Source organism: Sorex fumeus, unplaced genomic scaffold (genome assembly GCF_029834395.1).
Source record: "Sorex fumeus unplaced genomic scaffold, SorFum_2.1 ptg000024l, whole genome shotgun sequence".
NCBI lineage: Eukaryota > Metazoa > Chordata > Mammalia > Eulipotyphla > Soricidae > Sorex > Sorex fumeus.
The window spans coordinates 49,450,410-49,474,662 of record NW_026606081.1 but is presented as its reverse complement, the minus strand read 5'-3'; the positions used below and the strand labels follow the sequence as shown (position 1 = coordinate 49,474,662).

The following is a 24,253-nucleotide window of genomic DNA, read 5'->3' as shown; positions in this document are numbered from 1 at the left end:
GATTATAGTCCGGCCCTGTGATTCTTCCCCTGAGCTTTTCAGGAACCACATGATAGTATAGTGACAATAATCACGCTAGTGATTACATATGTCTTATGGGTTGACACTCTGCAGATAACGAGCCACCAGGGGACAGGCATCTAGACCTCCTGCTTTGTCTCAGGGACTCCTTAGGTTTTTCTGTACTCCCCTAGCCCTCCCTACCATTTCCTCCTTCACGTGGCCTTTCTTAGCATGAGGTCTGTGTGACCATATTTGTCCCTGATTTTCCATCTCCAGCTTTCTCCCAGCTCTCTTTCTCATTTTTCTGACTTTTGGGGCCCATTTACCTGTAATGGCCTCTGCTAATCCCAGTTCTGGAAACTTCTTTATGGCCCTGTAGCTCTGCTGAGAAACCCCTCCTTCTGCAGATGAGCAATGCATTTGTTTTGTGAAAGACGAAGCAAGCCCTGCAGGCCAGAGCCTGTGCAGGCAATAAGCAGCTGGAGCTAGACACCCACTCTTCCTTTTTCTTTCTTAGGCCACAGGTGGTGGTGCTTAGTGCTTACTCCTGGCTCTGTGCTTACAATTACTCCTGGAGAGGCTTTGGGGACCCCTATGGGGTGACAGGGATCCAACGCAGGTCAGCTGCATGCAAGGCCAGCGCCCTTCCCGCTGTACTATCTCTCTGACCCCTCGAATCAATCCTTTCTTCTGAAATAGTACGTGGATATGAACTGACAGGCCTGCATCCATGCCTTGGTCATGTACTGAGTTTCAAGGTGTGTGCCATGGAATTGTCAACAGAAGAGTCAGGGAGAGTTTAAATAGGCCAGGTTGTGGGATGCCAGCCAATGAAAGGTCACCCTCCGCGGGCACTGCTCTTGAGGGTGAGCCCGGGCCAGGCTAATTCCCCCTCTCTGTGGGCACCCCAAATGGTTGGTTGCATGCTGTCTCTCCCCAGCTGTTCCTTCTGGCCCTTTGGGGAATTCAGTTCCTCTGAAGTCGTCGCATCAGTTGTTCCAGGGAAGGGCGAGCAGAGATGTGCTTAAAAGGGGATACTGTACCTTTAAATTCTGGAAGTCAACTTGGCTCAGGAAGGCCAGCAGGCAAGGTCCAGCCCCCAGCAGAGAGAATAGCTGGATTCTCCATCCTGGGTCTCTGCAAGGGGACAGGCTGTGCCAGCCAGGCGCTCTCCGGCAGGCTGCTGGCAGCATGGCAGCAAAGCTGCGGGCCCTCCTCCTGGTCCTCGCGCTCACTCCCGGGCAGCTGGTCCCGGCCAGTGGCCGGAAGCTCCTGTTGTTTCTGCTGGATGGGTTTCGCTCTGACTACATCAGCGACGAGGCCCTGGAGTCCTTGCCTGGGTTCCGAGAGATTGTGAGCCGGGGTGTCAAAGTGGATTACCTGACCCCAGACTTCCCGAGTCTCTCCTACCCCAACTACTACACGCTCATGACCGGTGAGTACCCTCAGCTCTCTGGGGTCCCCAGGGGAGGGCTGGCATGCACCAGGGGCAGTTAGACCCTCAGCATCTGTGTTTGATCTGAATGCTCAGGTTCTCTTCTGCGTCTGGTTGCCCAAGAATAGACAAGAAATCTGTGTGTGTGTGTGTGTGTGTGTGTGTGTGTGTGTGTGTGTGTTTGCATTGTTCTGTAAAAAGTTTTCTTGCAGGTTCTCTTCAGATTTTCTCTGTGGAGGGCAGAGAATGACAGGAATGGGTGACGTGACAGGGAAAGTGGCTCTTTGTTTCACGAGCACAAATCCCAGCCAACCCGTTTTCTAAGCTCAAGTTTTCAAAGCTCAACAGGTTTTCCCCAATGTCTTCTGCACCCAATACCGCTTGCTCCTTTGCTTCTGGTCATCTGTCATTTAGGAGTTTGTGTGTGTGTGTGTGTGTGTGTGTGTGTGTGTGTGTGTGTGTGTGTGTGTGAATGCACTGGATGGCCACTAGACGGCAGTTGGAGGGAAGGGCTGGGTCTTGCCTTGCAGTGCTAGTTGGAAATGCCACTTGTCACTTTTTTGGGGCCAGGGCAACTGACAAGGTGGAGGGAAAACTCTCCTGCATGTCTGCTTTCCATCTTTAAGTCTTCAACCTTGGCACCGCATAGATTCTCCTGGGTAGCAAGTGACAGGAATGACTCCTGAGCTCAGAGTCAGGAGTAGGTCCTGAGCACTGCCAGGAGGAACCAAAATCCCTGCCTCTTCCCCAAAAGTGAGCAGTTAAAAAACCTAGCAACTCTTCCTTCCCCCAAGTGTGGGGACAGTTGGCTTTTATCTCAAGATGACCTTTGCCCCCGCTCACGGAATGTCAACCAGGATTTTGATCTTATTGGTCCTGTCTGTGCCTCAGCGTGGCTTCCCAGCCTCCTGCTTGTTTTTCAGTTAATCTTTGTGAAGACCAGCGATAGGTTAGGAATTTCGGAAAAACTTAGGAATGCGCTCCTCTTGCAGCTCTGCAGGATCTGTGGTGAAGTCAGCGAACAGGGAAAATGCTCTGACTTAAGTGAACAAGCAGGAGGCAGGCGTGTGGGTCTCCCGCTGAACTGAGAGTCTGGAAAGGAGAATGGAAATCTGGGACTTTCGGTCTCAGAGAAAGGCCATCCACATAGCGGCAAAGGAGACTTTAGGGAATTAGAAGTGAAGGCTTGGAGAGGGAGGAAAGTAAAAGAGGCAAGCTGCTCACAATCAAAGGAATTTGTTTCCTGTTGTTTTATTTTCCCCAACAGCCGAACAACCGGAGTCTTTGCTTTAAGGAGGATGAACAAAAAAAGGCTCTGGCTGCCCTTGGCACTGCCACCCTGGCCAGGAAGCTGAGCCGGGCTGCTGACGGCCACACAGATCGTCTTTGTGCGGTGCACACGCAGCGTGGCCCGTTCCAGCGTCTCCAGGGCCTCCTGTGAACGCATTGAGGGGGCAGCTGCCGCATGCCCTCCTTGCCAGCCCACAGCAGAATATGCCTTAAGAAAGTCAGGGTTGGGGGCTGGAGCAACAGCACAGCAGGTAGGGCATTTGCCTTGCTGACCTGGGTTCAATCCCCGGCATTCCATATGCTCCGCCAAGCACCGCCAGGAGTAATTCCTGTGTGCAGAGCCAGGAGTAACCCCTGTGCATCGCTGGGTGCTACTCCAAAAAGCAAAATAAATAAATAAATAAACCTGGGTCAACTAAAACAAATAACAACAAAACAACAAAAACAACAACAAAAAAGTCAGTGTTGGCCCAAGTGCAGTGGGGAAGGCTTTTGCCTTGTACACAGCCAACCAAGGTTTGATCCCCAGCGTCCCATAGGTGCTCTGGGAACCATATGTGGCACCAGGGATCAAACCTGGGTCTGTACATGCAAGGCGAGTATCTACCCGCTGTACTAGCTCCATCCCCACCAGATCTTTTTGGCACTAACAGTTACTCCATATTTTTTGTTGTTGTCTTTTGCTTTTGGTTGACTTTGAAAGGTAGGGGGTCACTCGTTGGTGTTGGAGGATATTTCCAGCTCTGTGCTTGGGATCACTCTTAGCAGAGCTCAGGGGACCGTGTGTTGCTAGGGTTGGTTGCATACAAAGCAAGCGCCTTAGCCCCTGTTCAACCTCTTCAGGCTGAGGCATTGTTTGAAGGTTCCTTAGAATTTTAAAAAGGCAATGGTCTCACTTCATGAATTATTGACCATAAGACATAAAGCTCTTGGTGTTACTTTTTGCGTAGCGGAGAGTGAGGTGGTTTTGAGAGAACTCTCTCTGGCATTAACAGAACTAGGTTGGAGTCTTTAAAAAGTTTTTTTTTTAAGACACTGTGATTAACAAAATTTTTCATTATAGAGTTGTTTAATCCTACCACCAATGTACCTAGGTTCCCTCCCATCCCCCAGCCTGCCCCCTTGGCGGACATATAAACGTTTATTTTATATTACTCTGTCCAGTAAAAATTGTAAAGCAAGTAAATTATCAGAAAATAAATCAATGAAAAACAACTTGTGGTGGTTAATTTTTAACCTTTTTTCTTAATCTAGTAGAAGACAAATGACCATATGCACCATTAGTGAGTGCCATACTCAATGCCACACGATGGGACGATGGGACGTTTCTCCTGTCCTTTAAAGAAGCTCTTCTGAGAGAGCAAAAGGGAGTGCCCTGCCACAGAGGCAGGGTGGGATGGGGGGATGGGGAGTGGGCGAATACTGGGATTAGTGGTGGTGGGAAATGGGCACTGGAGGAGGGATGGGTACTCAATCATTGTATAACTGAAACCCAAGCACAAAAAATTTGTAAGTCTACAAATGTACCTCATGGTGTTTCACTAATAAAAATTTTTAAAAAATAGCTTAAGGAAGAAAGAAAGGAAGGAGTAAAATTATCTGCTGCTATTCTACTGCTATTGTAACAAGCTACCATTTTATTACTATAAAAATGAGGACTTTTCAAAAGGAAAAGGAAAAGACAAAAAAAAAAATAAAGAAGCTCTTCTAATGCCACTTGAAAAACCATTTTCAAGGTTAGGAATTCCCTGAGCTGGTGCCTTTCCATGAAGCTTTGTACTGCTCCTCAAATCTGAATGATAACCTAGCTGAATAGAGTATTCTTGGCGAGGTGTTCATTTCATTGCATTTTTGTACAGTATCTTTCCACTTTCCATTCTCTTCTGGCTTGCAGAGTCTTGTTTGATTGATCTGTTGTACATCTTAGGGACTTTTCTCATATGCACATGAGTTCGTTTTTTGTTCTTGCTACTTTCGGTATTTTGTCGCTCTCTTTGAATTTTATCATTTCAAGTACAATGTGTCTTGAAGTTTTCCTAATTGGGCCTGTTTTTGCTGGGACCCTTTCCTAGTTGGGCTGTTTTTGCTGGGATCCTTCCAGTCTCTTAGTAAGTAAGTAAAGTAAAGGCCCTCCCGTTGATCATCGATTTGCTCGAGCGGGCCCAGTAACGTCTCCATTGGAGACTTCGTTGTTACTGTGTTTGGCATATCGAATGCGTCACGGGGAGCTTGCCAGGCTCTGCCGTGCGGGCGAGATACTCTCGGTAGCTTGCCGGGCTCTCCGAGAGGGGCGGAGGAATCGAACTCGGGTCAGCCGAGTTGGCTGCGTGCAAGGCAAACGCCCTACCGCTGTGCTATCACTCCTTAGCTCTTGGTAACTGTGATCTTCAGCTCTGGGATAGATTGGAGTCTTGAAGGGTTGAACTCTTCAGAAAGCCTTTGGACAAGCTGGTGCATTGTCCTGGGCCTCAGTCTCTCAGCAGCTAAGTCCTAGTTAGACCAAGATCGCAGAGTCTGCTCCATAGAAAGTGAGCAATGCATAGAGGGTTAGAAAAAAATGCTTCCTAGCCCTTCTTGGGAGGCAGTGACATAGAATTTAAGCACATGAGTGAAACTCTCTAGCAAAGAGAATTTCAGGGGAAGCCGATGAATGGTGAGGGGCCATGACCAGCAGCAGATTCTGTAAGGAACTCTGCAAATCAGCTAGCCCAGACTTCAGCGAGGTCCTGCTCTGATTTCCCCCCTCTCCACCAAAATCTATTTGCACAAAGATGAAAGAAAGCACAGCTCCAGTAGTGATCAAGGAGACCCATCAAACGATTGTGTGGGACACACAGATTCTTCCAAGCAGGTCTCGAGCCTTGCTCTCGAGGTGAGGAGAGACACAGCAGAGTACTGCTGACAATCTCAGTTACGGCAAGGCAAGAATTGTGTCCCACAAGTGCAGCCTCAATCCCAACCTCCTAGGACCACAGAGCATCCTGGAATATAAGGTCTGATGGAGAGGTGATGAAATTCAAAGGGGCCTCTGAGAGCAGGACCTGAATCCAGAATTACTCATGTTCCCTAGGGAAGAGAAAACAGCCACTAGGAATAAATAGGCACCCAGAGAAACCCCCTGCCTTGGGGACCCAGGGAGAGGGGGCAGCCATCTGGACACCAAGAGGAGGAGTCACAGCACAAGTCAATAGGCTGACACCTGGTTCTTGAACTTGCAGCCTCCAGAGCAGGCAGAAATCATGTTTGTTATCCCTCCATGAAGCCAGCTGGTGGTGCTTTGCTATGGAGACCTGTGCCGATGATCATACAAAAAGTTCAACAGGGTTGTTTCCCCAACTTGCTGCAGCAAAGAGAATTTTCTTCTATGTTTTGTCACGAGTGAATGCATCCTGACTCTGGGTGCATCTTATTTGCCACCTAAGCACTCTTTTGGAAGAGTTAGTGTAGATGAACTGAATTTTAGTTAAAGCACAACCCGAATGGCCAGTTGCTGGAATCCTTTCCTGTCTAAATCTACTGCACTGTGGATCCCTTTGTTAACCACTTTGGGGTCAGTGTACATTAGACCTTTGGGAGGTTTAAAGCAGTCAAGTGCCGTTGCAGATGAGAGATGCGTCCTGTGCAGGGAAAGATCACACTGTATGTATCTGGAGGCAGCAGAACTCAGGCTCACTTGGCTAAGCAGAATGGCAGCATTGGTTTATGATTTTTGTTTGGTTTGGGGCCACACCCGGCAGTGCTCCTATAGTCTTACTCCCGTCTCTGTGCTCAGGGATCACACCTAGCATGGTATCCAGGGGGTCTGACCAATGCAGAAGACTGAACCAAGGTGGGCCCCATGCAAGGCAAGGGCCTTAACCCCTCTACTATCAAACTGGCCCTTATTTGTAAATCTTTTTCTTTTTCCGTCACACCCAGCAATGCACAGGTAATTCCTGGCTCATGCACTCAGGAATTACTCCTGGCGGTGCTCAGGGGACCATATGGGATGCTGGGAATCGAACCTGTGTCGGTCTTGTGCAAGGCAAATGCCCTACCTGCTATGCTATCGCTCCAGCCCATAAATCTTTTTTTATAGTACATTAATTTTTTAATTTTTTCTTTGGGGGTCACACCCAGTGATGTTCAGGGGGTTCTCCTGGCTCTGTACTCAGGAATTATTCCTGGCAGTGTTCGGGGAACTATTTGTGATGCTGGGAGTCCAACCCGAGTGGGCTGTGTGTGAGGCAAATGCCCTCTCGACTGGACTATTGTTCTAGCCCCTATTTGTGATTCTTGAAATCTTCTGGGTAGGCAGCTGGGAAAAGTAGTCCAGAAATGCTCTGAGTTGCAGGGAAATCCATCTAGAATTTTCTATTTTCTGAAAATAACGTATCAAGAGATGCATCCATGGCAAAATCTGTCTCCTAGCACAGTATGCTAGTGTCTGGACAATACTAAGAAAAGAGTAACTGTAGAGCAGGGATCAGGGGGCTTGGCTGCAGATGCTAAGCGAAGTCAGCAGTGGGGCTTGATGTTGCTCCCAGTTGTCACAAGCCATTAGTGATGCTGATTTGGTGTGACTGCAGGTTGTGTGTGGCACTGGGGACCCAGAGGTAGAGGCTCACCCATGTCCAGACCAGAAGCCAGCTGGTGCTTGCATTAAAGTACTTTATTAATCCACTGCTGGAATCAAAGCAAAATCAATTATGCTAACCGCTCAAAACCACCCTGAAGCCAAACACACTTCCTATTGCACAACTAGGAATAGCAAATTCCCACCAGGGAGCCAGAGCCCGAAATTCCAGAGTACAGGGATCCTGGGTTGAAGTAAGGATTCCCCTGCTTTTAAGAAAATTGCCGATTTACACAAAAATCTGCCATGATTTAGACTCAAGAAAATCAATGCAGAAATTGGGTTCAAAGCTTCCACCCTCAGTCTTCTGGAGAATTCATTTATTTTTTTTCTCTAGGGCATCTGTCCAGGGACAGTCAGTTTAAAGTCCCCAAGGCAGGGGCTGGAGTGATAGGACAGTGGGTAGGGCACTTTTTTTTGCACTCAGCCAAGCCGGGTTTGAGCCCTGGCACTCCGTGTGGTCTACTGAGCCCTACCAGGAATGATCCCGGAGCACAGAGCCAGGAGTAAGCCCTGAGCACAGAGCCAGAAGTGAGCCCTGAGCACAGCCAGAGGATGCCCCCAAACAGAACAAAAATAGTTGTCCACAGCCAGTAGTTTGGACACGACCTCCCAGGCTGCCAGGCTCCTGCTCAGGCGGGTTTCTGCCCACCTTGCCAGCTTCCTAATTTAGACTCTTTCTCGAGCTGTGCTCCTGCTTGCCCAAACCCAGTCCTGTTTTTCACCAGAGACCGCCTGGGGGTCTTGGGAAGACCTTCCAGGAAAAGCTGAGCTTTCCGGGCCCCGGCCCCTCCTGGCCTCATCCCCACACCCTTCCTTTGGCCTCTTCCTCTGGGTCCCTGTCCACAGAGCACCTTTGAACTTGACCTGAACTTTCTGTTCCTGCTGCTGGAACTGCTTGGCCCAGAGAAGACCCCAGGAGCCCAGCTGATGTAGGTTTCCCGCTCTCTGTCTCCGCCTGCCGGTCACTGGATGGAAGCACCTTCCTAACTGCCCCCACCTGGCCATGCACTCCCACTTTTATCAGGGCGCCAGTGACCTGGAGATGCCTTTGGAAGTCCCTTCCCGAAGAAGAATAGTTGTAGGGGGATTTAAGACAGCTGAAGCAATCTTATTTATTTATTTATTTTGTTTTGGGGGCTGCTCTCGATGATGTTAAGGACTTACTCCTGGCTCTGCTCAGGGATAACTCCTGCGGGCATGGGGGACCAGATGGGTTGTGGGGGATGGAACTCAGGTCGGCTGCATGCAAGGCAGGTGCCCTACTACCCTCTGGACTGTCTCTTAGGCTCCAAAGCAAGCTTTCTACTCCAACACCAGCCAACCCTCACTTTTCAGCGTTCGCCCCATCCTCCATGGAGCCACTGCAGTCTCTGGCGGTTGGGGGAGTTCTGATACCTCACTTCCCCGGCTGGTGGATTGGCAGGACCTCGTGAATCCATCCAGGGCTTCTGGGAGTTTGGGTGAAACTGGATAACGGTTGTGTCTCTTACCTGCTTTATCCTTGATGGTTAATTCAGGGTGAGCATGAGTCAGCATGTTCATGTTCGATTTCACTTTATATGGTTGTTTTGGGGGCCACAGTTGGAGGTGCTCGGGGCTTATAATGTTCAGGAGACTCTATATAGTGCCAGGGATTCAAACTTAGGTTGGCCAAGTCAAGGATAAGTGCCTTAACCCCTGTGCTATGCTGACGTTTTAAACTCCTGTGAGCAGGACTGCTGTGTTCACTGTCTCCCAGGTGAGGAGCTGGGGCAGGTTTAAATCCCTCTCCCCTTGCCACCTCCATCTGGTGTGTGACATTCGGGTCTCAGTGCAAATTGGGTGGGAACTGACCAACCTCCTCCTGTCTTTAGCCCTGACTGAGGCAACAATACAGAAAGGAATTGGGCAGACCCGTCTGGACAAACAGCCGCCCACGCTGACATCCTAAATAGACGTTTTGGTGAAAAATCCTGCAGATACTTTTCCCCTTCGAGGAAGTGACTCCTCCCAGGCCCAAAATAAGGCCACCCCTGCATTGAACCAGCCTGGGCCCACCCAGATCCACAGTTCACTGGGCTTTGGGTGGATCTAATTCCAGGTTCCAGTCACTCCCAGTCTGGCTTATTCTCCTGCAGCTTAGCCAACTGGCCTCATCCCAAACCATGGCATGTCTCTTGGGACGTCTGAGTAGGGCTTTCAAAGGCCACTTTGCAAGTGTTTGCCTGAGCAAAATTGGACACTCCGACTATGTGAACAAAGATAGGCAAAGGTGAAAAGGCCCACTGGATCCAATCCAGACCTCACCCCCTCACCCACTCGGAACATTCAGAATAATGAAATGCAACAAGCAGAAGGAACTTTCAAAATGCCAAACATATTTATTTGCCTTCAGGTGCAGAAGACCCTACACACGAAGCCAATAGCAATAGGGGCAGAAATGTCTACTTACATTTTATTATATATTTTAAGCAATGCATATCGATTCGATATGCCAGACACAGTAACAACAAAGTCTCCAATGGAGACGTTACTGGGCCCGCTCGAGCAAATCGATGATCAACGGGAGGGCCTTTACTTTACTTTACTTTAAGCAATGCATAATAAAATTATATAATTTTATCAATTATAATATCATTTACTATTATTAATTTACCATTGATACACATTTAAAATGGGATTGACTTTATTATTTTTTGTGAGAGTTCTTTTATTTTGGGGTATATTATTTACAGGATATATGATTACAATGATTTTTTTTCTCAGACAGTGACTGTCATTTAGTGTTGATGAGGTCCTATTCATCACTGTTTTTTCATTTGCTACGTGTACTTTTTGTATCAGATCTTAGAAATAATTGCCTAATACAACATTGTGAATATGTTCTTCTGTGTTTCCTTTTGAAGCACTTTGCTTTCAGCTCTTTGAAGTTTGTGATTCACTTTGGGTTAATTTTTATGACTAGTGCGAAGTACTTACTGTGCTGTTATTCATTGAAAAGACTATTGTTCCTTTACCACAGAATTTTCATGACACTTTTGTTGAAAAGCAACTAACCATAAATGATAGATCTTGTTCCTACACTCTGGGGTTTATTCCGTTGTTCTGTATGTTTTTTTCTCATACTTGGACCACAATGTCAGGATTCCTATAGATTTGTAGTAAGCTATGAAATAGCAATCTATAAGTCAAACAACTTATAAATGCAACTTATAGATCGTACTTCTTTTGAAAGATTATTTTGTTATTTTGAGTCACTCTGTTTCCTAATGAGTTTTAGAATAAGCTTATCATCTTTGTGAGGGGAGTTTGGAAATCCAGCGAGGATGTTGATAGGAACTGTGATCACAGATCACAGATCATCCTGTTATTCGTCGATTGCCTCGAGCAGGACCCAGTAACGTCTCCTTCATCCTAGCCCTGAGATTATATTCAAGGCTCTGTGGAACTGTGATGTCTTTAAAATTGTGATTATTGGCAGGAGTGATAGTACAGGAGTGATAGTACAGCGGGCAGGGTATTTGCCCTGCATTTGGCCAACCTGGGTTCGATCCCTGGCATTCCATATGGTCCCCTGAGCACTGTCAGGAGTGATTGTTGGGTGCAGAGCCAGGAATAACCCCTGAGCATTGCCGGGTATGAATCCCCCAAGAAGTGATTATTATTTATTATTATTATTTAATGGGTTAGAACGATAGCACAGCGGGTAGGGCATTTGCCTTGCGTGAAGCAAACCAGGTTCGATTCCTCCGCCCTTCTCGGAGAGCCTGGCAAGCTACCAAGAGTATCCTGCCTGCATGGCAAAGCCTGGCAAGCTCTCCATGATGTATCTGATATGCCAAAAACAGTAACAAGTCTCACAATGGAGACATTACTGGTGCTCATTCAAGCAAATTGACAAACAACGGGAGGACTGTGCTACAGTGACAGTGCTACATTATTATTTAATAACATATTAAATAATTCAGGAAGTATTACCATCTTAATAATATTAATTTTTCTTATTCACAAAAATGGCATTCATTAATTTGATTTCTTTCTGGAATAGTTCAGAGTTTTTAGTGTTTAAGTGTTACATTTACTTTGTTAAATATTTCTTAGAATTTTATTCTTTTCAAAGTGCTGGTGAATGGAATTACACTCTTTAGTTCATTTTTGCACTGTATTAAAATTAACATGGTAGTATTATCTTGCATCTGGTTACTTAATGAATTCATTCTTTTTCCCCCACTTTATTTAAACCCTATGGTTTACAAAGTTGTTCACAGTGCATTTGTTACAGGCATTCGATATCTCAATCCCAATCCCACTATCACTGTGACACACTCTCCACCATTTCCCCCCTTTTCCCCAACCACCCTTAAAGCCTGCCTCTGTAGCTGCCCCAAATAATTTATCTTATATTGCTTCTTACCACTGGACGGCTAATGGAACTATCAAAAAAAAAAAAAAGACTTCAGTGAAGGAGAATTTGTTAAAATTGTTGTATTCACCACGGGGACATGAAGTCCTTGTATGAGGATTTATTAAGTTGCTGCTGCTACCTGAGCCTTCACTATTAATATTTTTGTGAGTCGAGCTTAGTTGGATTCTGCATTACATTCCCATCCCATCTGCTGTGCTCCTACTGGGATGTTAGTACTGTAGAGTTTACAGGTGTTGTGCGATCCAGAATATCCAGAATATTTAACTGGGCAGTGAGCTTACATGGCAGCGGTGGTGAAATGTGGATCAGATTGACTCATTTAATATTTTGTGGATTCCTCAGGAGCTTCTGCAAACATGGAGACTTCAACGCACATGTTTCCTGATGATAGCAAGAGCTCCTTCTTCCTTTCTAATCTTGAGACCTACACTGATTTCCAGAATCATCTATGGAATTATGTAAGGGCTGTTCTTGCAGATGACAGAAATAAGTCCAGAGGGAGTAGGTAGGTGTCTTGTTTGAAGTTGCTTAGACAGAAAGTGAGTAAATCCCAACCAGGACATCATACTTGTGCCCTCTTCCATCCTCCAGCGTTTGCCTCACACCACCTCCAGGGGGCAGAGTCAATCTGAGAAGGCAACATATGGCCTACATTGCAGCTACACTGACAATTCCTTTTAACACGCAGCCAGATGCACCAAGCAGGGGGCAGGTGCCATTTCCCAAATGTCACTGATATGTTGCACCTTGGTTAGGTATGGATGGTAGCCACCTTCTAACTCAATTCCCACAAGGTCAGCATAGCTTCTTTTGACATATGAGAGAACGGAGGCAGAGAGGGACTGCATGGTTCAAAAGTACGGAGCTCCACTTGGTGGGAACAGGTGTAGGAAACCTCACACTCCTCTGAGACCATCTTGCAGTCTTATCCTTACTGTTTTCAAGGGAGCTGCTGGGGGTGGGGCAGCTGCCCTGGCACCAGGCTGTGTCTGGTGACCTTGGAGCTGTGTTAAGCACATGGCAGGAGGCTGGACACATAGACACCCAGTGTGTGTCATGCTGCCCTTCCAGGCTTCTTCCAGACGAAGCCACCTCATGGACAGTGAAACGCAGTTGTAAATCTTCCTTTGTGCCTCTCAATGGACAATGCCCTACAATGAACGCTTCTGGGCCCATGTATAAAGGAAAGGATTCAACCTCAGACACTCAACTGCTTATCCCAGAGGCCTAGCGCTGAGCCGTGGTGAGAACGGGTAGAAACAGGCTCCTTTTTCATGTGCCACATCTGGGTCTGTGACCCCGTGACCACTTCTGTGCAGTTCTGGACTAAACGCTTCTGATTGTCCTTCATTCTGGGGTTGCTGGGAGGGCCTAGTGGTCCCCAGGAGGGCAGGAGCCATGTCATCCTCCGACCCAAGTCAACAGACTCTGGCCCTGATGCTGAGGAAAAACTCTATAAATGGCCTCTTTGTATGCTGGCTTTAAAGTGACTTGAAAACTGCTGTGTCATTAATATTCAACGCGTTGCCTTTGAAGCTGTTCCCTGTCCCCTTTGCACCCCCAACTTCTAATAGAAAGGGAATCCCAACTGTCAACCCACTCGATGTGCTGACAGATTAGCAATCCTAACGGGCCGCAAGGACCCCCTTTACAGCTCCATGATGGTCTCCCCGGTCTTCTTCCCCAAGTCAATCCACACCCAGCCAGAAAAGCGTTCAGGGAACCCGTAAGTGACGGGTCTGAGGAAAGCATTTGCAAACCGTGTCAAGCATTTTAAGAGGCAAGTGGACACCTCACTGAAAACGCTCTGGCGTGTCACATTCCAGACAGATAAGTAACCCGGTGCTCTTGTCTAGCAACTTTTTTTTTTTTTAATTTCCGAGTGTTTCCAGGTTGAGGCGTCGGAGTCATTTCCAACTTTGTGTGCAAGTGTTCTCCTCAGTGACAGCTCCCGGGCAACACGTTGCGCGGGCCAAGCAATCCTCAACGGCTGGACTCCCTCGCTAGGTGGTTTTGTGGTCAGCGGGATCTCCTCAGAACGTGAAGAGCAGAGGCGATGTTTGTGTCAGACCAGGCATCCTCATGTTTTCTGTAGCCATCATACAGCCTATGTTTCCTCAGTTCCTCAGGAAACCTGAACATCCCAGCTTCAGTCCACACTCCAGCTCTACTTCAGGCCGTGTTCGAGGCCCACTTCCGGCTGTGCAAGCAATCTCACTTCTGGTCTCGAGGGTTCCACTTCCTGCGAGAGGAGAGTGTTACTTCCGGCCGCCAGTGGATTCCTTTCTATTCATTCACCGTATCAGGCCCTCAGGCCCTCCCCCTCACCTCCCCCCCATCCCCCCGGGGGTGGCTTCTCTGTCCCTTGATGATGTCCATGTGCTGCCAGTGGTGGAAGTAGGAAGCACCGGGTTCTTGTTCTGGTGGTGGCAGCCACCTGACCCCGTGGCCTTGGACACATGCGGCCACATGTCACTGTTTTTCGTGGAGGCAGCATGGTTGCAATTAGAAACCCAGGCCAGGGATTTGTATCATGTGCTTTGCAACTGATTTTCTTCTTCACCCTCCCCCCCACCCCCAAAGTTTAATTTAGAGGGTGGGGAAGCTGTCGAATAAACTATCCCCTGCTGTTTCCTGTCCCATGTGGGGTCATGCGCGGGGCGGGGGGGTGATGGCAGAAAGACCCTGGTGGGAGCAGGAGTGAAGGGGTGTTGGGGGGCGTCCTTCTACAGGACTTTATTGGTGGGCTGGTAAAAAGAAATTCACCAAGGAGCTAGACCTTTAGACAAGATCAAAGCCTTGTTTCATTAGCAAGTGCTCGGTCAGAGGATCAGTGGAGACCTCAGAGTGGGGTCTGTCTAAACAGTTTGGGGAGCCCATCTATCTCTTAGGTGACACCCTGGGGGATGTAAAAGTAGAAAGGTGGGGGAAGGCATTCTGCTGCCTTTAGATGCCAGTAACCCTGGGAACCTGAGATGAGCTTGGTGGGGTGTAAGGGACTCTAGCTGGGTTCATAGGTACAGAGAATTTTAACAGAGGGGAAGGCATGGTGTACAGGCATTTGGGGGCGTGCATAACTGTTTGCTTTAGCTGAGAGGAACTTACTTTCCTTATAGGAACTGGGGCAAAAGGACCACAGATTGTTTTTCCCCCTGTGGGAGTTATGTCAGAATACTTCAATGAAAAACTGTTTAGGATCACAACTCTAATTCACTTTCCCAGTACACCGAAAGTCACTGGTTCTAAGTCTCAGCCCATAAAACAGCAGGCAGGACCACCTCAGGTCATGTATGGGGATTCCAGGAAACGAGGCTTTGAAAGAATAGGGGTAGGAGAGATAGTATAGGAGGTAAGATACTTGCTTGCACACTGTAGACCCTGGTTCAGTTACCCCCCCTTCCCCATTCCCATCTTTCTAGATTTCTTTGGTGACGGCTGTTTGGAGCCTGCCATGTACTTGGAAATCCATACTTCTTCTATCACATAAGGAGACTAAGAAGCAGGGACAAAGATAGGAATAGGCAGGGTGAGACAAAGAATATGGCCCAAAGCATTTCTTTATTATGTCCCCAAAATGTGGGCCGTTAAAACAGAGAGGGGATGCTGAGATGGTTCTCTTCTGGTGTCCGGATCCAGGTCCAGGAGGGTCTAGGTCATTCAGGTTATCAGATACCAGTAGGCCAACTTCATGACATTCTAAATAGAGGATTCCTTTCCTTTAGGGCCCTATTCCTTGTCCTGCCTACTTCCTTTGTCCCTATCCAGACCTCCTGCTGCTGCCCTTGGGCTTCTGGTCTGCAGTTGACTTTTTTCTGAGACCTTTTTGGTTTCTTCCAAAGTATGTTTTTTTTTTAATTTTTTAAATGAAACACTGTGAGATACAATTAATACAATTACAGACTTACAGACTTTCGTGATTACGTTTCAGTCATACAGCGGTTGAGTACCCATCCCTCCACCAGTGCCCATTCTCCACCACTAATGTTTCCAGTGTCCCTCCCATTACACCCACCCCATCCTCCCCCCACCCCCCACCCTTGCCTCTGTGGCAGGCACATTCCCTTTTACTGTCTCTCTCCTTTTGGATGTTATGGCTTGTAATACAGGTATTAAGTGACCATCATGTTCGGTCTATAATCTACTTTCAGCACACATCTCCCATCCTGAGCGAGCCCTCCAAGCATCCTTTGCTTGGTGGCTCCCTTCTCTTACTCTCCTTCACTGCTGGAGGGAATGCCGACTGGTTCAGCCCTTTTGGAAAACAATATGGACATTTCTCAAAAAATTGGAAATTGAGCTCCTCTTCCAAAGTATGCTTGTCTGTGGTTCAGGGCAGAGATGCGCACACCTTCAGTAACTTCCTCCCCCCACTGCCACCATCAGCAAGACTGTTTCAGGCTTGCAGCTTCTCATGCAGGGTCTGGCAATGACACAAGGAACCCTGGGTCCCTGGGGATTGAGGCTCCATTAGGAGGTGTCACCAGCACATTTGATGACAAAATGACCTACTTGGAGCAAGAATCTTGGGCAATGTTTCATTTCATTAAATATCATGGGGCTGGTGTTTCAGGGAAATATATGCTTTGCATGTCTTGGAAGTTAGCCCACAGAAGCCAATCTTAGTTCATGTTTTTGCAAAGAAACACCACTGAGAATGGCTTCCAATGCCATATAAATGAACTCTTGACTCCTAGAAATGAAACCTAAACACAAAAAGAAAAACAGACCACTGGGCTTATTCAGCTCAGGGGCTCTGTGATCTCTTTCCTGAATTAGACTCCTTGAAGAGGAAGATTCTTCACGTTACTTGAAGTGACTTAGCACGAGAGACATAAGCTCCTGTAAGGAACTGCTTAGACCTCCAACAACCAACTGTCAGAAGGAAGTGAGTGCCACGGACAGGAACTGGGTGACAGGAGTCAATGGCCAGTCTCCACCTGGGGGCCAGGATTCTGTCGTTATATCAAATAGAATAACTTAATATGACAGATAGCAAAATGAAATAAAAGTACATATCCATATTTTAGGGAGTATGAGAGAAGAGGGATCCCTATAGAGTAACAGACGGAATTCCTCACACCAAGTTGGCATGCAGGCTAATCCAGAATCGGAATGCTCTGTACTTGGTTTTGAAAAGCTGGTTTTATGGGAAGTTTTCAAACTTCCCCAGCTTGAAGCTTCTTAAGCAGATAAACGTCCTCCATGACTAAGGCGTTGTCAAAGTAAAAGTACCTTCAACTTTGGGTGACCATCTTTCAAATTTCTCTTATGGTCTTTTGTTGCTACTGACGTATCTCCTCTCCTGAGGGGAGTCCCATGTTCTGTGGGCTGGTGCTGGTGTCAGAGTTTTTTTTTTAATTAATTTATTATTTTTCTTTTCTTTTTTGGGTCACACCCGGCGATGCACATGGGTTACTCCTGGCCCATGCACTTAGGAATAACTCCTGGCAGTGCTCAGGAGACCATATGGGATGCTGGTAATTGAACCCAGGTCGGGTGCAAGGCAAACACCCTACCTGCTGTGCTATCACTCCAGCCCCGGTATCAGCATTTCTATCAGGCCTCAGTTTCTGCACCTTAAAGAAGGGTCTAGCCATCATAATTTGAAGCTGGCAAAGGATGGGCAACAGTGTTATTTTATTCCCTTCAAATCTTCTTCCAGAAACTCATTGCTAGGGGCTCTTTCCCGACTATCTGGTTCCTCGAAATAATTTTGATTCAGGCATGTAGGTGGTGAACAGTGCTGAGGTTCCCGACACTAAGCAGCGTCTGGCTCATGCAATCATTGCTATGTAATCTCAAAGCGTTTTCACTGTGGACATGCTAGAATGCCATCGTATATTGACTTCAAAAGACAGTGGCTGCCACTGTCTTCTAGGAGCTTGGAAATTTCCCTTCCAGGCACGGAGACACAAGGACAAGAGAGGGAAGAGTTTCTATTCTCATGGAGTGCATTTCCTGTCCAGCAGAAACATGAAATGTGGCATGTCTCCCAGTGACAATGCTATGAAGAAACATCTTTATAAAAAGAATCCGGGAGTAACCCTGGAGCACAGCTGGGTGTGGTCTCAATAAAATAAAGGCGGAAAAAAAGGAAAGATGAAGGACACAGTCCAGAGAGTGCCATTTTATCTAGAGGGATAAGAAGTTGCCTTTCTGGGAAGATGAAATTTGAGCAGTGACCTAAAGAAAGTTGGAGGGCTGGCCATGACAGTTGAGCACTGTGAACAAAGACGGAAGGTCTGGGGTCTGCATGCCATGGAAGGGTGTCAGGTGAATTAGTGTTATTTTTTTAATTTTATTTTACTTTCATGGGTTGGAGCGATAGCACAGCAGTAGGGCGTTTGCCTTACAAGCGGCCAACATGGCCGACCCGAGTTCGATTCCTCCACCCCTCTCGGAGAGCCCGGCAAGCTACCGAGAGTATCTCACCCACATGGCAGAGCCTGGCAAGCTACCCATGACGTATTTGATATGCCAAACACAGTAACAACAAGTCTCATGATGGAGACGTTACTGGGCCCGCTCGAGCAAATCGATGAACAACGGGAGGACTGTGATTTTACTTTCATAAAGTTGTTCATAATAATTTATTACATTCAATATTGCAACACCAATCCCACTACCATTACACCTTCCCATCACATTATTTCTAATTTTCCCAACCACCATCTGGAGCTCGAGGCTAAGTTGACCAAAGCTTGCATTTGGTAGACTGGAAACACCTGTAATAGCGATTAGAGGCCACCCTTTTGGAGAGCCCGGAAAGCTACCGAGAATATCCCACCTGCACCACAGAGCCTGGAAGCTATCCGTGGCGTATTTGAATGCCAAAAACAGTAATAATAATGAGCCTCATTCCCTTGGCCCTGAAAAAGCCCCCAGTACGCCATTGGCCTACATTAGCACGCGAAAGGGACGAATGGAATCATTACTGGCACCCGCTCCAGCAAATCAATGATCAACAGGATGACAAGTGACAAGTGACCACCCAAGCCTGCCCCAATAGAAGACCCTAAATAATTTACTTTGTATTGCTTGTCATGAATAATATATATATATGATCAAAAAATGTTTCCTTAGAAGAAAGTGTGGGCTGGAGCAATAGCACAGTGGTAGGGCGTTTGCCTTGCACGCAGTCAACATGGCCGACCCGAGTTCAATTCCTCCACCCCTCTCGGAGAGCCCGGCAAGCTACCGAGAGTATCTCGTCCGCAAGGCAGAGCCTGGCAAGCTACCCGTGAAGTATTCGATATGCCAAACACAGTAACAACAAGTCTCAAAATGGAGACGTTACTGGGCCTGCTCGAGCAAATCGATGAACAATGGGAGGACAGTGACAGAAGAAAGTGTGTGAACATTGCTCTATCTCACCCTGGAGCCATTAAGCCCTTGTACAAGAGATTACTAACATGTTATAGGTTGAAACTTATATGCTCATGGAGTGCATTTCCTGTCCAGCAGAGACATGAAATGTGGCATGTCTGGAGATCAGTTGCTTTCTACTTTACACCCATTCAATGTGGTGTGCATCGATGTGCTGGTACATCAATGGTACAGAATATGAGATGTTGTGCAGTCACAAATGTAACTGTGTGCTCCAGGAATTCCAAAATTTTAAATAGGGTGGTACAGCTGGAGTTAATTTTTTAACTGGATGTTGACTTTGAGGTCTGGAGGCATCTCTGCACTTTGTTGATCTCTTCTGAGAGTCAGGTGGATCCTTAAAGCCATGAAAGATGCAGAAGCAAGAAAAAGCATTATTCTGGTCTCCCCATGCCAGGATCGTCTCTGCTGCGTCCCCAATCTGCTGTGGGGTTGACCTCAGTGCCAAATGCCCTTTTCACTTAGGCTGTTCCTAATCAAGGGCCAATCAAGGAAGCACCAGGATATTTCTCATCTGGGAGGCAGACAAGGAACCCATCTCTCTGTCCCAAAGTTCTCACAAGGACCCCGTCCCTCTGCCCCAAAGTTCTTGTAATTGTGAAGGTCCTTTCCATCCTTTTCTTCTCCATCTCCTTCTGTGACTTTTAAACCTGTACACAGAAGTTTCTTCCTGACTACTTCTCTGCTTCCTATTTTGATCTGCAGGGCACTCTCCAGTAAATGTCTGTGTATCTGTCTCATCTTAGTGTCTGCCTCTTGAAGGAACAATATGAATACACAGAACCACTGTAGGCTTTATGGTTCATAGTAGGGACCTTGGGCCTTCTCAGTGAAGGCAGTTCCTTTAGAGAGTTCAATCAGGAGATCGTGTGGTATAACTTTCATTGGAGAAAAGACATCCTGGCTAGTAGGGCACAGAGAGAGGGACCAAAGAGGGCAACAGTGGAAGCTCGGCTGGAACCAGCATGAGGCAAACATTTGAACTGAAATTCAACCTTTGATGTCTTCTCCTAGTGTAACTATTAAAACTCAGCTCACCTCAGAGCCCCCCTCCCGGCCAGACCCAGTGACATCTTTTAAGCTCTTTCTGAAGTACGTTACCTTTTGACCACTTGTGCTTTCTAGAACTGTCTCTCTTTGGGTGTGATCAATTCCCCTTCACCTCAACACCATCTCTGAGAAACTTCCACCAACTTTTGTCAGGCCAGCCCCTTCCGTTGGAGCTCCACAGAATTAGTTCCATCCATCCTCTTTCCCTGCTCAGTTCTTTCTCTCCTGGGTGGCCTCATTCTTCCCCAGCTCTTGCACATATCCTGCCCAGTCCTGTATGTCATCACTTTTGTCAGTAATCACGGATCCATTTTATGCCCTTTGAGTTCTGCCTTGTAGGAATATGTCACATAAATGAGGTTACTTATGTGTGACCTCTTTCATTTACTGAACAGAACATTGTCAATCTTGAGCTGTGCTCATACTCTGTTTATTTTTCTTGACTAATAACTATGCCATCGTATGATTAGTCTTTCCAAGTTTTGCTAGTAAGAAATTGAGAGAACATCGAGAGGGCCTGAACATTCCCATTTTTGCTCATCTAGCTCTTCCCATTGACAATATTTGGCACCTTTGCTTTATTTCTCCCTTGAGAAGTATGGATTCTGTTTTGTTTCTGCTGTACTACTTGAAAGCAAGATACAATACCCCACCCCTAAATACTGCAACATGTGTGGGATAGTCTCCTATGGAACCTCAATTATTTTCAGATTTTCTGTACTGTTGAAAAATAAAAATTCTCTATAATGATTTCCAAATCTAAAATCGAATCAAGGTTCAAGCATCACATTTGGGGCCCGTGTTTCTTTACCCTCTGTGAAAAGGGAAACCCTTATCTTTCAGTTTGGTTTGAACTTTTATTACATTGACATTCTTGAAAAGTTCAGCCTGGTTATCTTGTAAACTGATGACCTTGTGGATGTGCCTGAATTGGTTTTTTTTTTCCAATTTGAACCAGTTTGGGATAAGAGCACCATTTTTGGTTTTAATCCAAGGACAAGGTGCCATGTAGATTGGGAGAGGTGATGAATATAGAGGGTCCCAGGGGTTGGCATGAGTCTAGAAATCTGTATGTTCTCTCTCCATACCCCATGCTGAGGCTATGTGGATCCACGTAGCACTGGACTGGATTCATCCCATTAGTTTTCTTTCACCTTGAGGCAGGAATATTTTCCTACTAGTTTTATTTTTGAAGTGAAGGGTTTTATTGAGGGAAGTGTGTGCATGTATGTGTGTGTGTGTGTGAGAGAGAGAGAGAGAGAGAGAGAGAGAGAGAGAGAGAGAGAGAGAGAAGAGAGAGGAGAGAGGGGAGAGGGGAGGAAGGAGGGAGAAAGAGAGAGAGAGAGAGAGAGAGAGAGAGAGAGAGAGAGAGAGAAAGAGAGAGGAGAGAGGGGAGAGGGGAGGAAGGAGGGAGAAAGAGAGAGAGAGAGAGAGAGAGAGAGAGAGAGAGAGAGAGAGAGAGAGAGGAGAGGGATAGGGAAAGTGACATGTTCCAGAGAGAACACGAGTTCTCAGAGGGGAGGAAGCCAAGAGTGCACATATCAGGTTTAGTTGTTGGTGAATCTCCAGAATACAGAATCTCTCCTCCTAGTTTTGCTGTTGATCAAGTTCATGGGATCTTGCTAATCCTTTGTTTATGAGAGGAGTTAGTAATCTTCCAATTTCATGCAAATTGGAGCCATTTTGAGAATAAAGAAGGAGCATTGGTCTTTTTAAAAATATTTTTTAAAAATTTATTTATGTATTTCTTTATTTTGGCAGGTCTTTCCTTCCTATAACTTGGGGCAGAGGGAAGTGGGCTCTCTATGGCCCCCTGCAGGCAGTGTGATGCATTTGCTCCAAGTTCATACCCTGAGTTGGGAGACTGGTATATACCTCCTACCCGCAGTCGCCTTGAGCGGACCACTTAGCTTCTCCCAGCTTTCATCTTTGCTCCTGTATGGAAAGAGGATGATCAGAGTAGCTGCTTTATGGGGTTATAGGAGGATTTGGACCATCATACTGGTGTTGTCTCTGTGTTGTCTATAGCATAGGGAACTAGTAACGTATAGCCTGCTCCCTGGCCACTGATTTAGAAGGGGCCTGGATTTGTTTGCTAAGCAGGAGGTGGATGTGGGTTTTCAGGTCTAGACTGGAACTGGAGGGTTCAGTGAAGATGATGGAGATTGTGAGGGGCCGGGTCAAGGACAGGTCATGGAGGGACCGAATCAGGAACTCAAACTGAGAGCTGTGAGACAAAGAGTGTCTGTGAGAGGGATCCTAGGAGCCAGGAGGCCAAGAAGGGAGGCTTGGGGAGTCTACCTAGGTGGGTTTGGAGAACTTTACTTTGCTTATAATGTTTTCATGGGAATTGTCTAGTTCCATTGAGACCACAGACGAAATGATTTCTGCCTGGCGGTTGTTGTATGATGGAAGTAAGAGATACAGAAAGGGTGGGAGGATACAGGGGTTTCATTTTCTTGGATTTAACTACAAGGAAACTTGGAGTCCATGAGTTGAGCAGTCAGCTCTCTGGTGGATGCCTGGTCAGCCACCATGGGTTCAAATTAATCCATCGAGCCACGTTGCTAAGGGCATGAATGACCTCCCACCCTCCTTTCTCTACTATACTTTAGAGTTGGGCAGAGAAACTCAAGGGTATAAGCTTCAATTAGAATAACGTTTTGAGAATCTCTTGGCGATACAAATTAGAGATGGATCAGTCCCACTCCTGATTGACCCTGCTGCTTACAGGCAGGAGGGAGGTAGAGAACTTCCTCTTTGGTGTCTTGGTTCTCCCTCATAAGATTCCTGCTTCATGAAGCTAATGTTGGCACCAGTTGGCCTTTTGTTCTCATGTGGCCCCCACAAGTTATTGGTGGGCGTGCCCAGGCACAGCATTGCTGGCATTTTATTCTCTTGGCATAGGATAAAGCAGTCAAAGCTCTTCTCCTATTTTATAATTGATCAGATGATTGATTAATACCCTGTCTTATCCTTCCCTTTCTTCAAAAGAGTTCTTAAGGAACTATGTCTCTGTCTCTATTCAGTAGAACTGGGTATTTCCCACTCCCCCTTTCTGCCAAATTCATTCTCATTTTATTTTTATGGGTTTTTTTTTTGTTTGGGGGCCACACCTGGCAATTCTCAGAGGTTACTTTTGTCTCTGCACTCAGGAATCACAGTTAGTGGTTCTTGGGGAACCATATGGTATGCCAGGGATACCTTACCCACTGTACTATCTCTCCAGCCTATTTTTTGGTTTGTTTTGTCTGGGGGTCACATCTGTCAGTGTTTGGGGCTTACTCCTGGCTCTGTGCTCAGGAATCACTCCTGGTGACACCAGGGAAACCATAGGTGATGCTGGGGGTCAGACAGGGGTATGCTCCATGCAAGGCAAAATTTGCCTTACATGCTGGACTGTCTTCCCAGCCCTATTCTAATTTCTAACTCAGTTAAAATTCTACCAGGGTCCGAGCCTCTGGGATCTCCTTCCTGTAGGTATTATAAGGATGGTGAATGGCAGTGTCCCTCAGCCTGGCAATTATATGTTCCTGGGGGAAATCTCCAATGCTGACTCCTTCACGCCTTCAGATTCACTTTGCTTTCTCCTTTCCTTCTGGCATTTTCTGCATCAGCCCTGGATGGGCCTTGTCACACTTCTCAAGACCAGTTTCCCAGGGTCAGATGCCGAGCCACAGAGATCCTGGCCCAACTACTCTTGTATCTGTAGGAATAGATGACTATTGAAGCAACAAGTCTAAGGCAGTCTGTGGGCTCCTTTAGTCTGGAACCTAGATGGGTATAGCTGGATCTTCATAACGGCTTTGACCCCCTATCACTGTTGCTACTTGCCCTCTGGGGTCGGGGTCATATAAAAGACCCACAGGTCTTTTTCTCCTTGCTCTCTGGGGTGCCCTTCCCTGGAATCTGAACACCAGGGAAAAGAAAGCCAAATAGTCACCAGAAAGGCCAAGATTAATGCCCACAGCTTAGACCCCAGGTATCACTGTATCACTGTCATCCTGTTGGTCATCGATTGCCTCAAGCAGGTCCCAGTAATGTCTCCTTCGTCCTAGCCCTGAGA

General features: G+C 46.8%; 1 protein-coding gene across 1 annotated transcript in view; it reads left to right on the top strand.

The window, feature by feature from the left end:
• The first annotated feature begins 1,123 nt into the window (after nt 1-1,123).
• ENPP6 (ectonucleotide pyrophosphatase/phosphodiesterase 6) overlaps nt 1,124-24,253 on the top strand; it is a 95,139-nt gene continuing 72,009 nt past the window's right edge. The window contains exon 1 of the mRNA XM_056114215.1: nt 1,124-1,438. Coding sequence (XP_055970190.1) covers nt 1,195-1,438 — 244 coding nt within the window. The 5' untranslated portion in view covers nt 1,124-1,194. The remainder of the gene's footprint in view (nt 1,439-24,253) is intronic.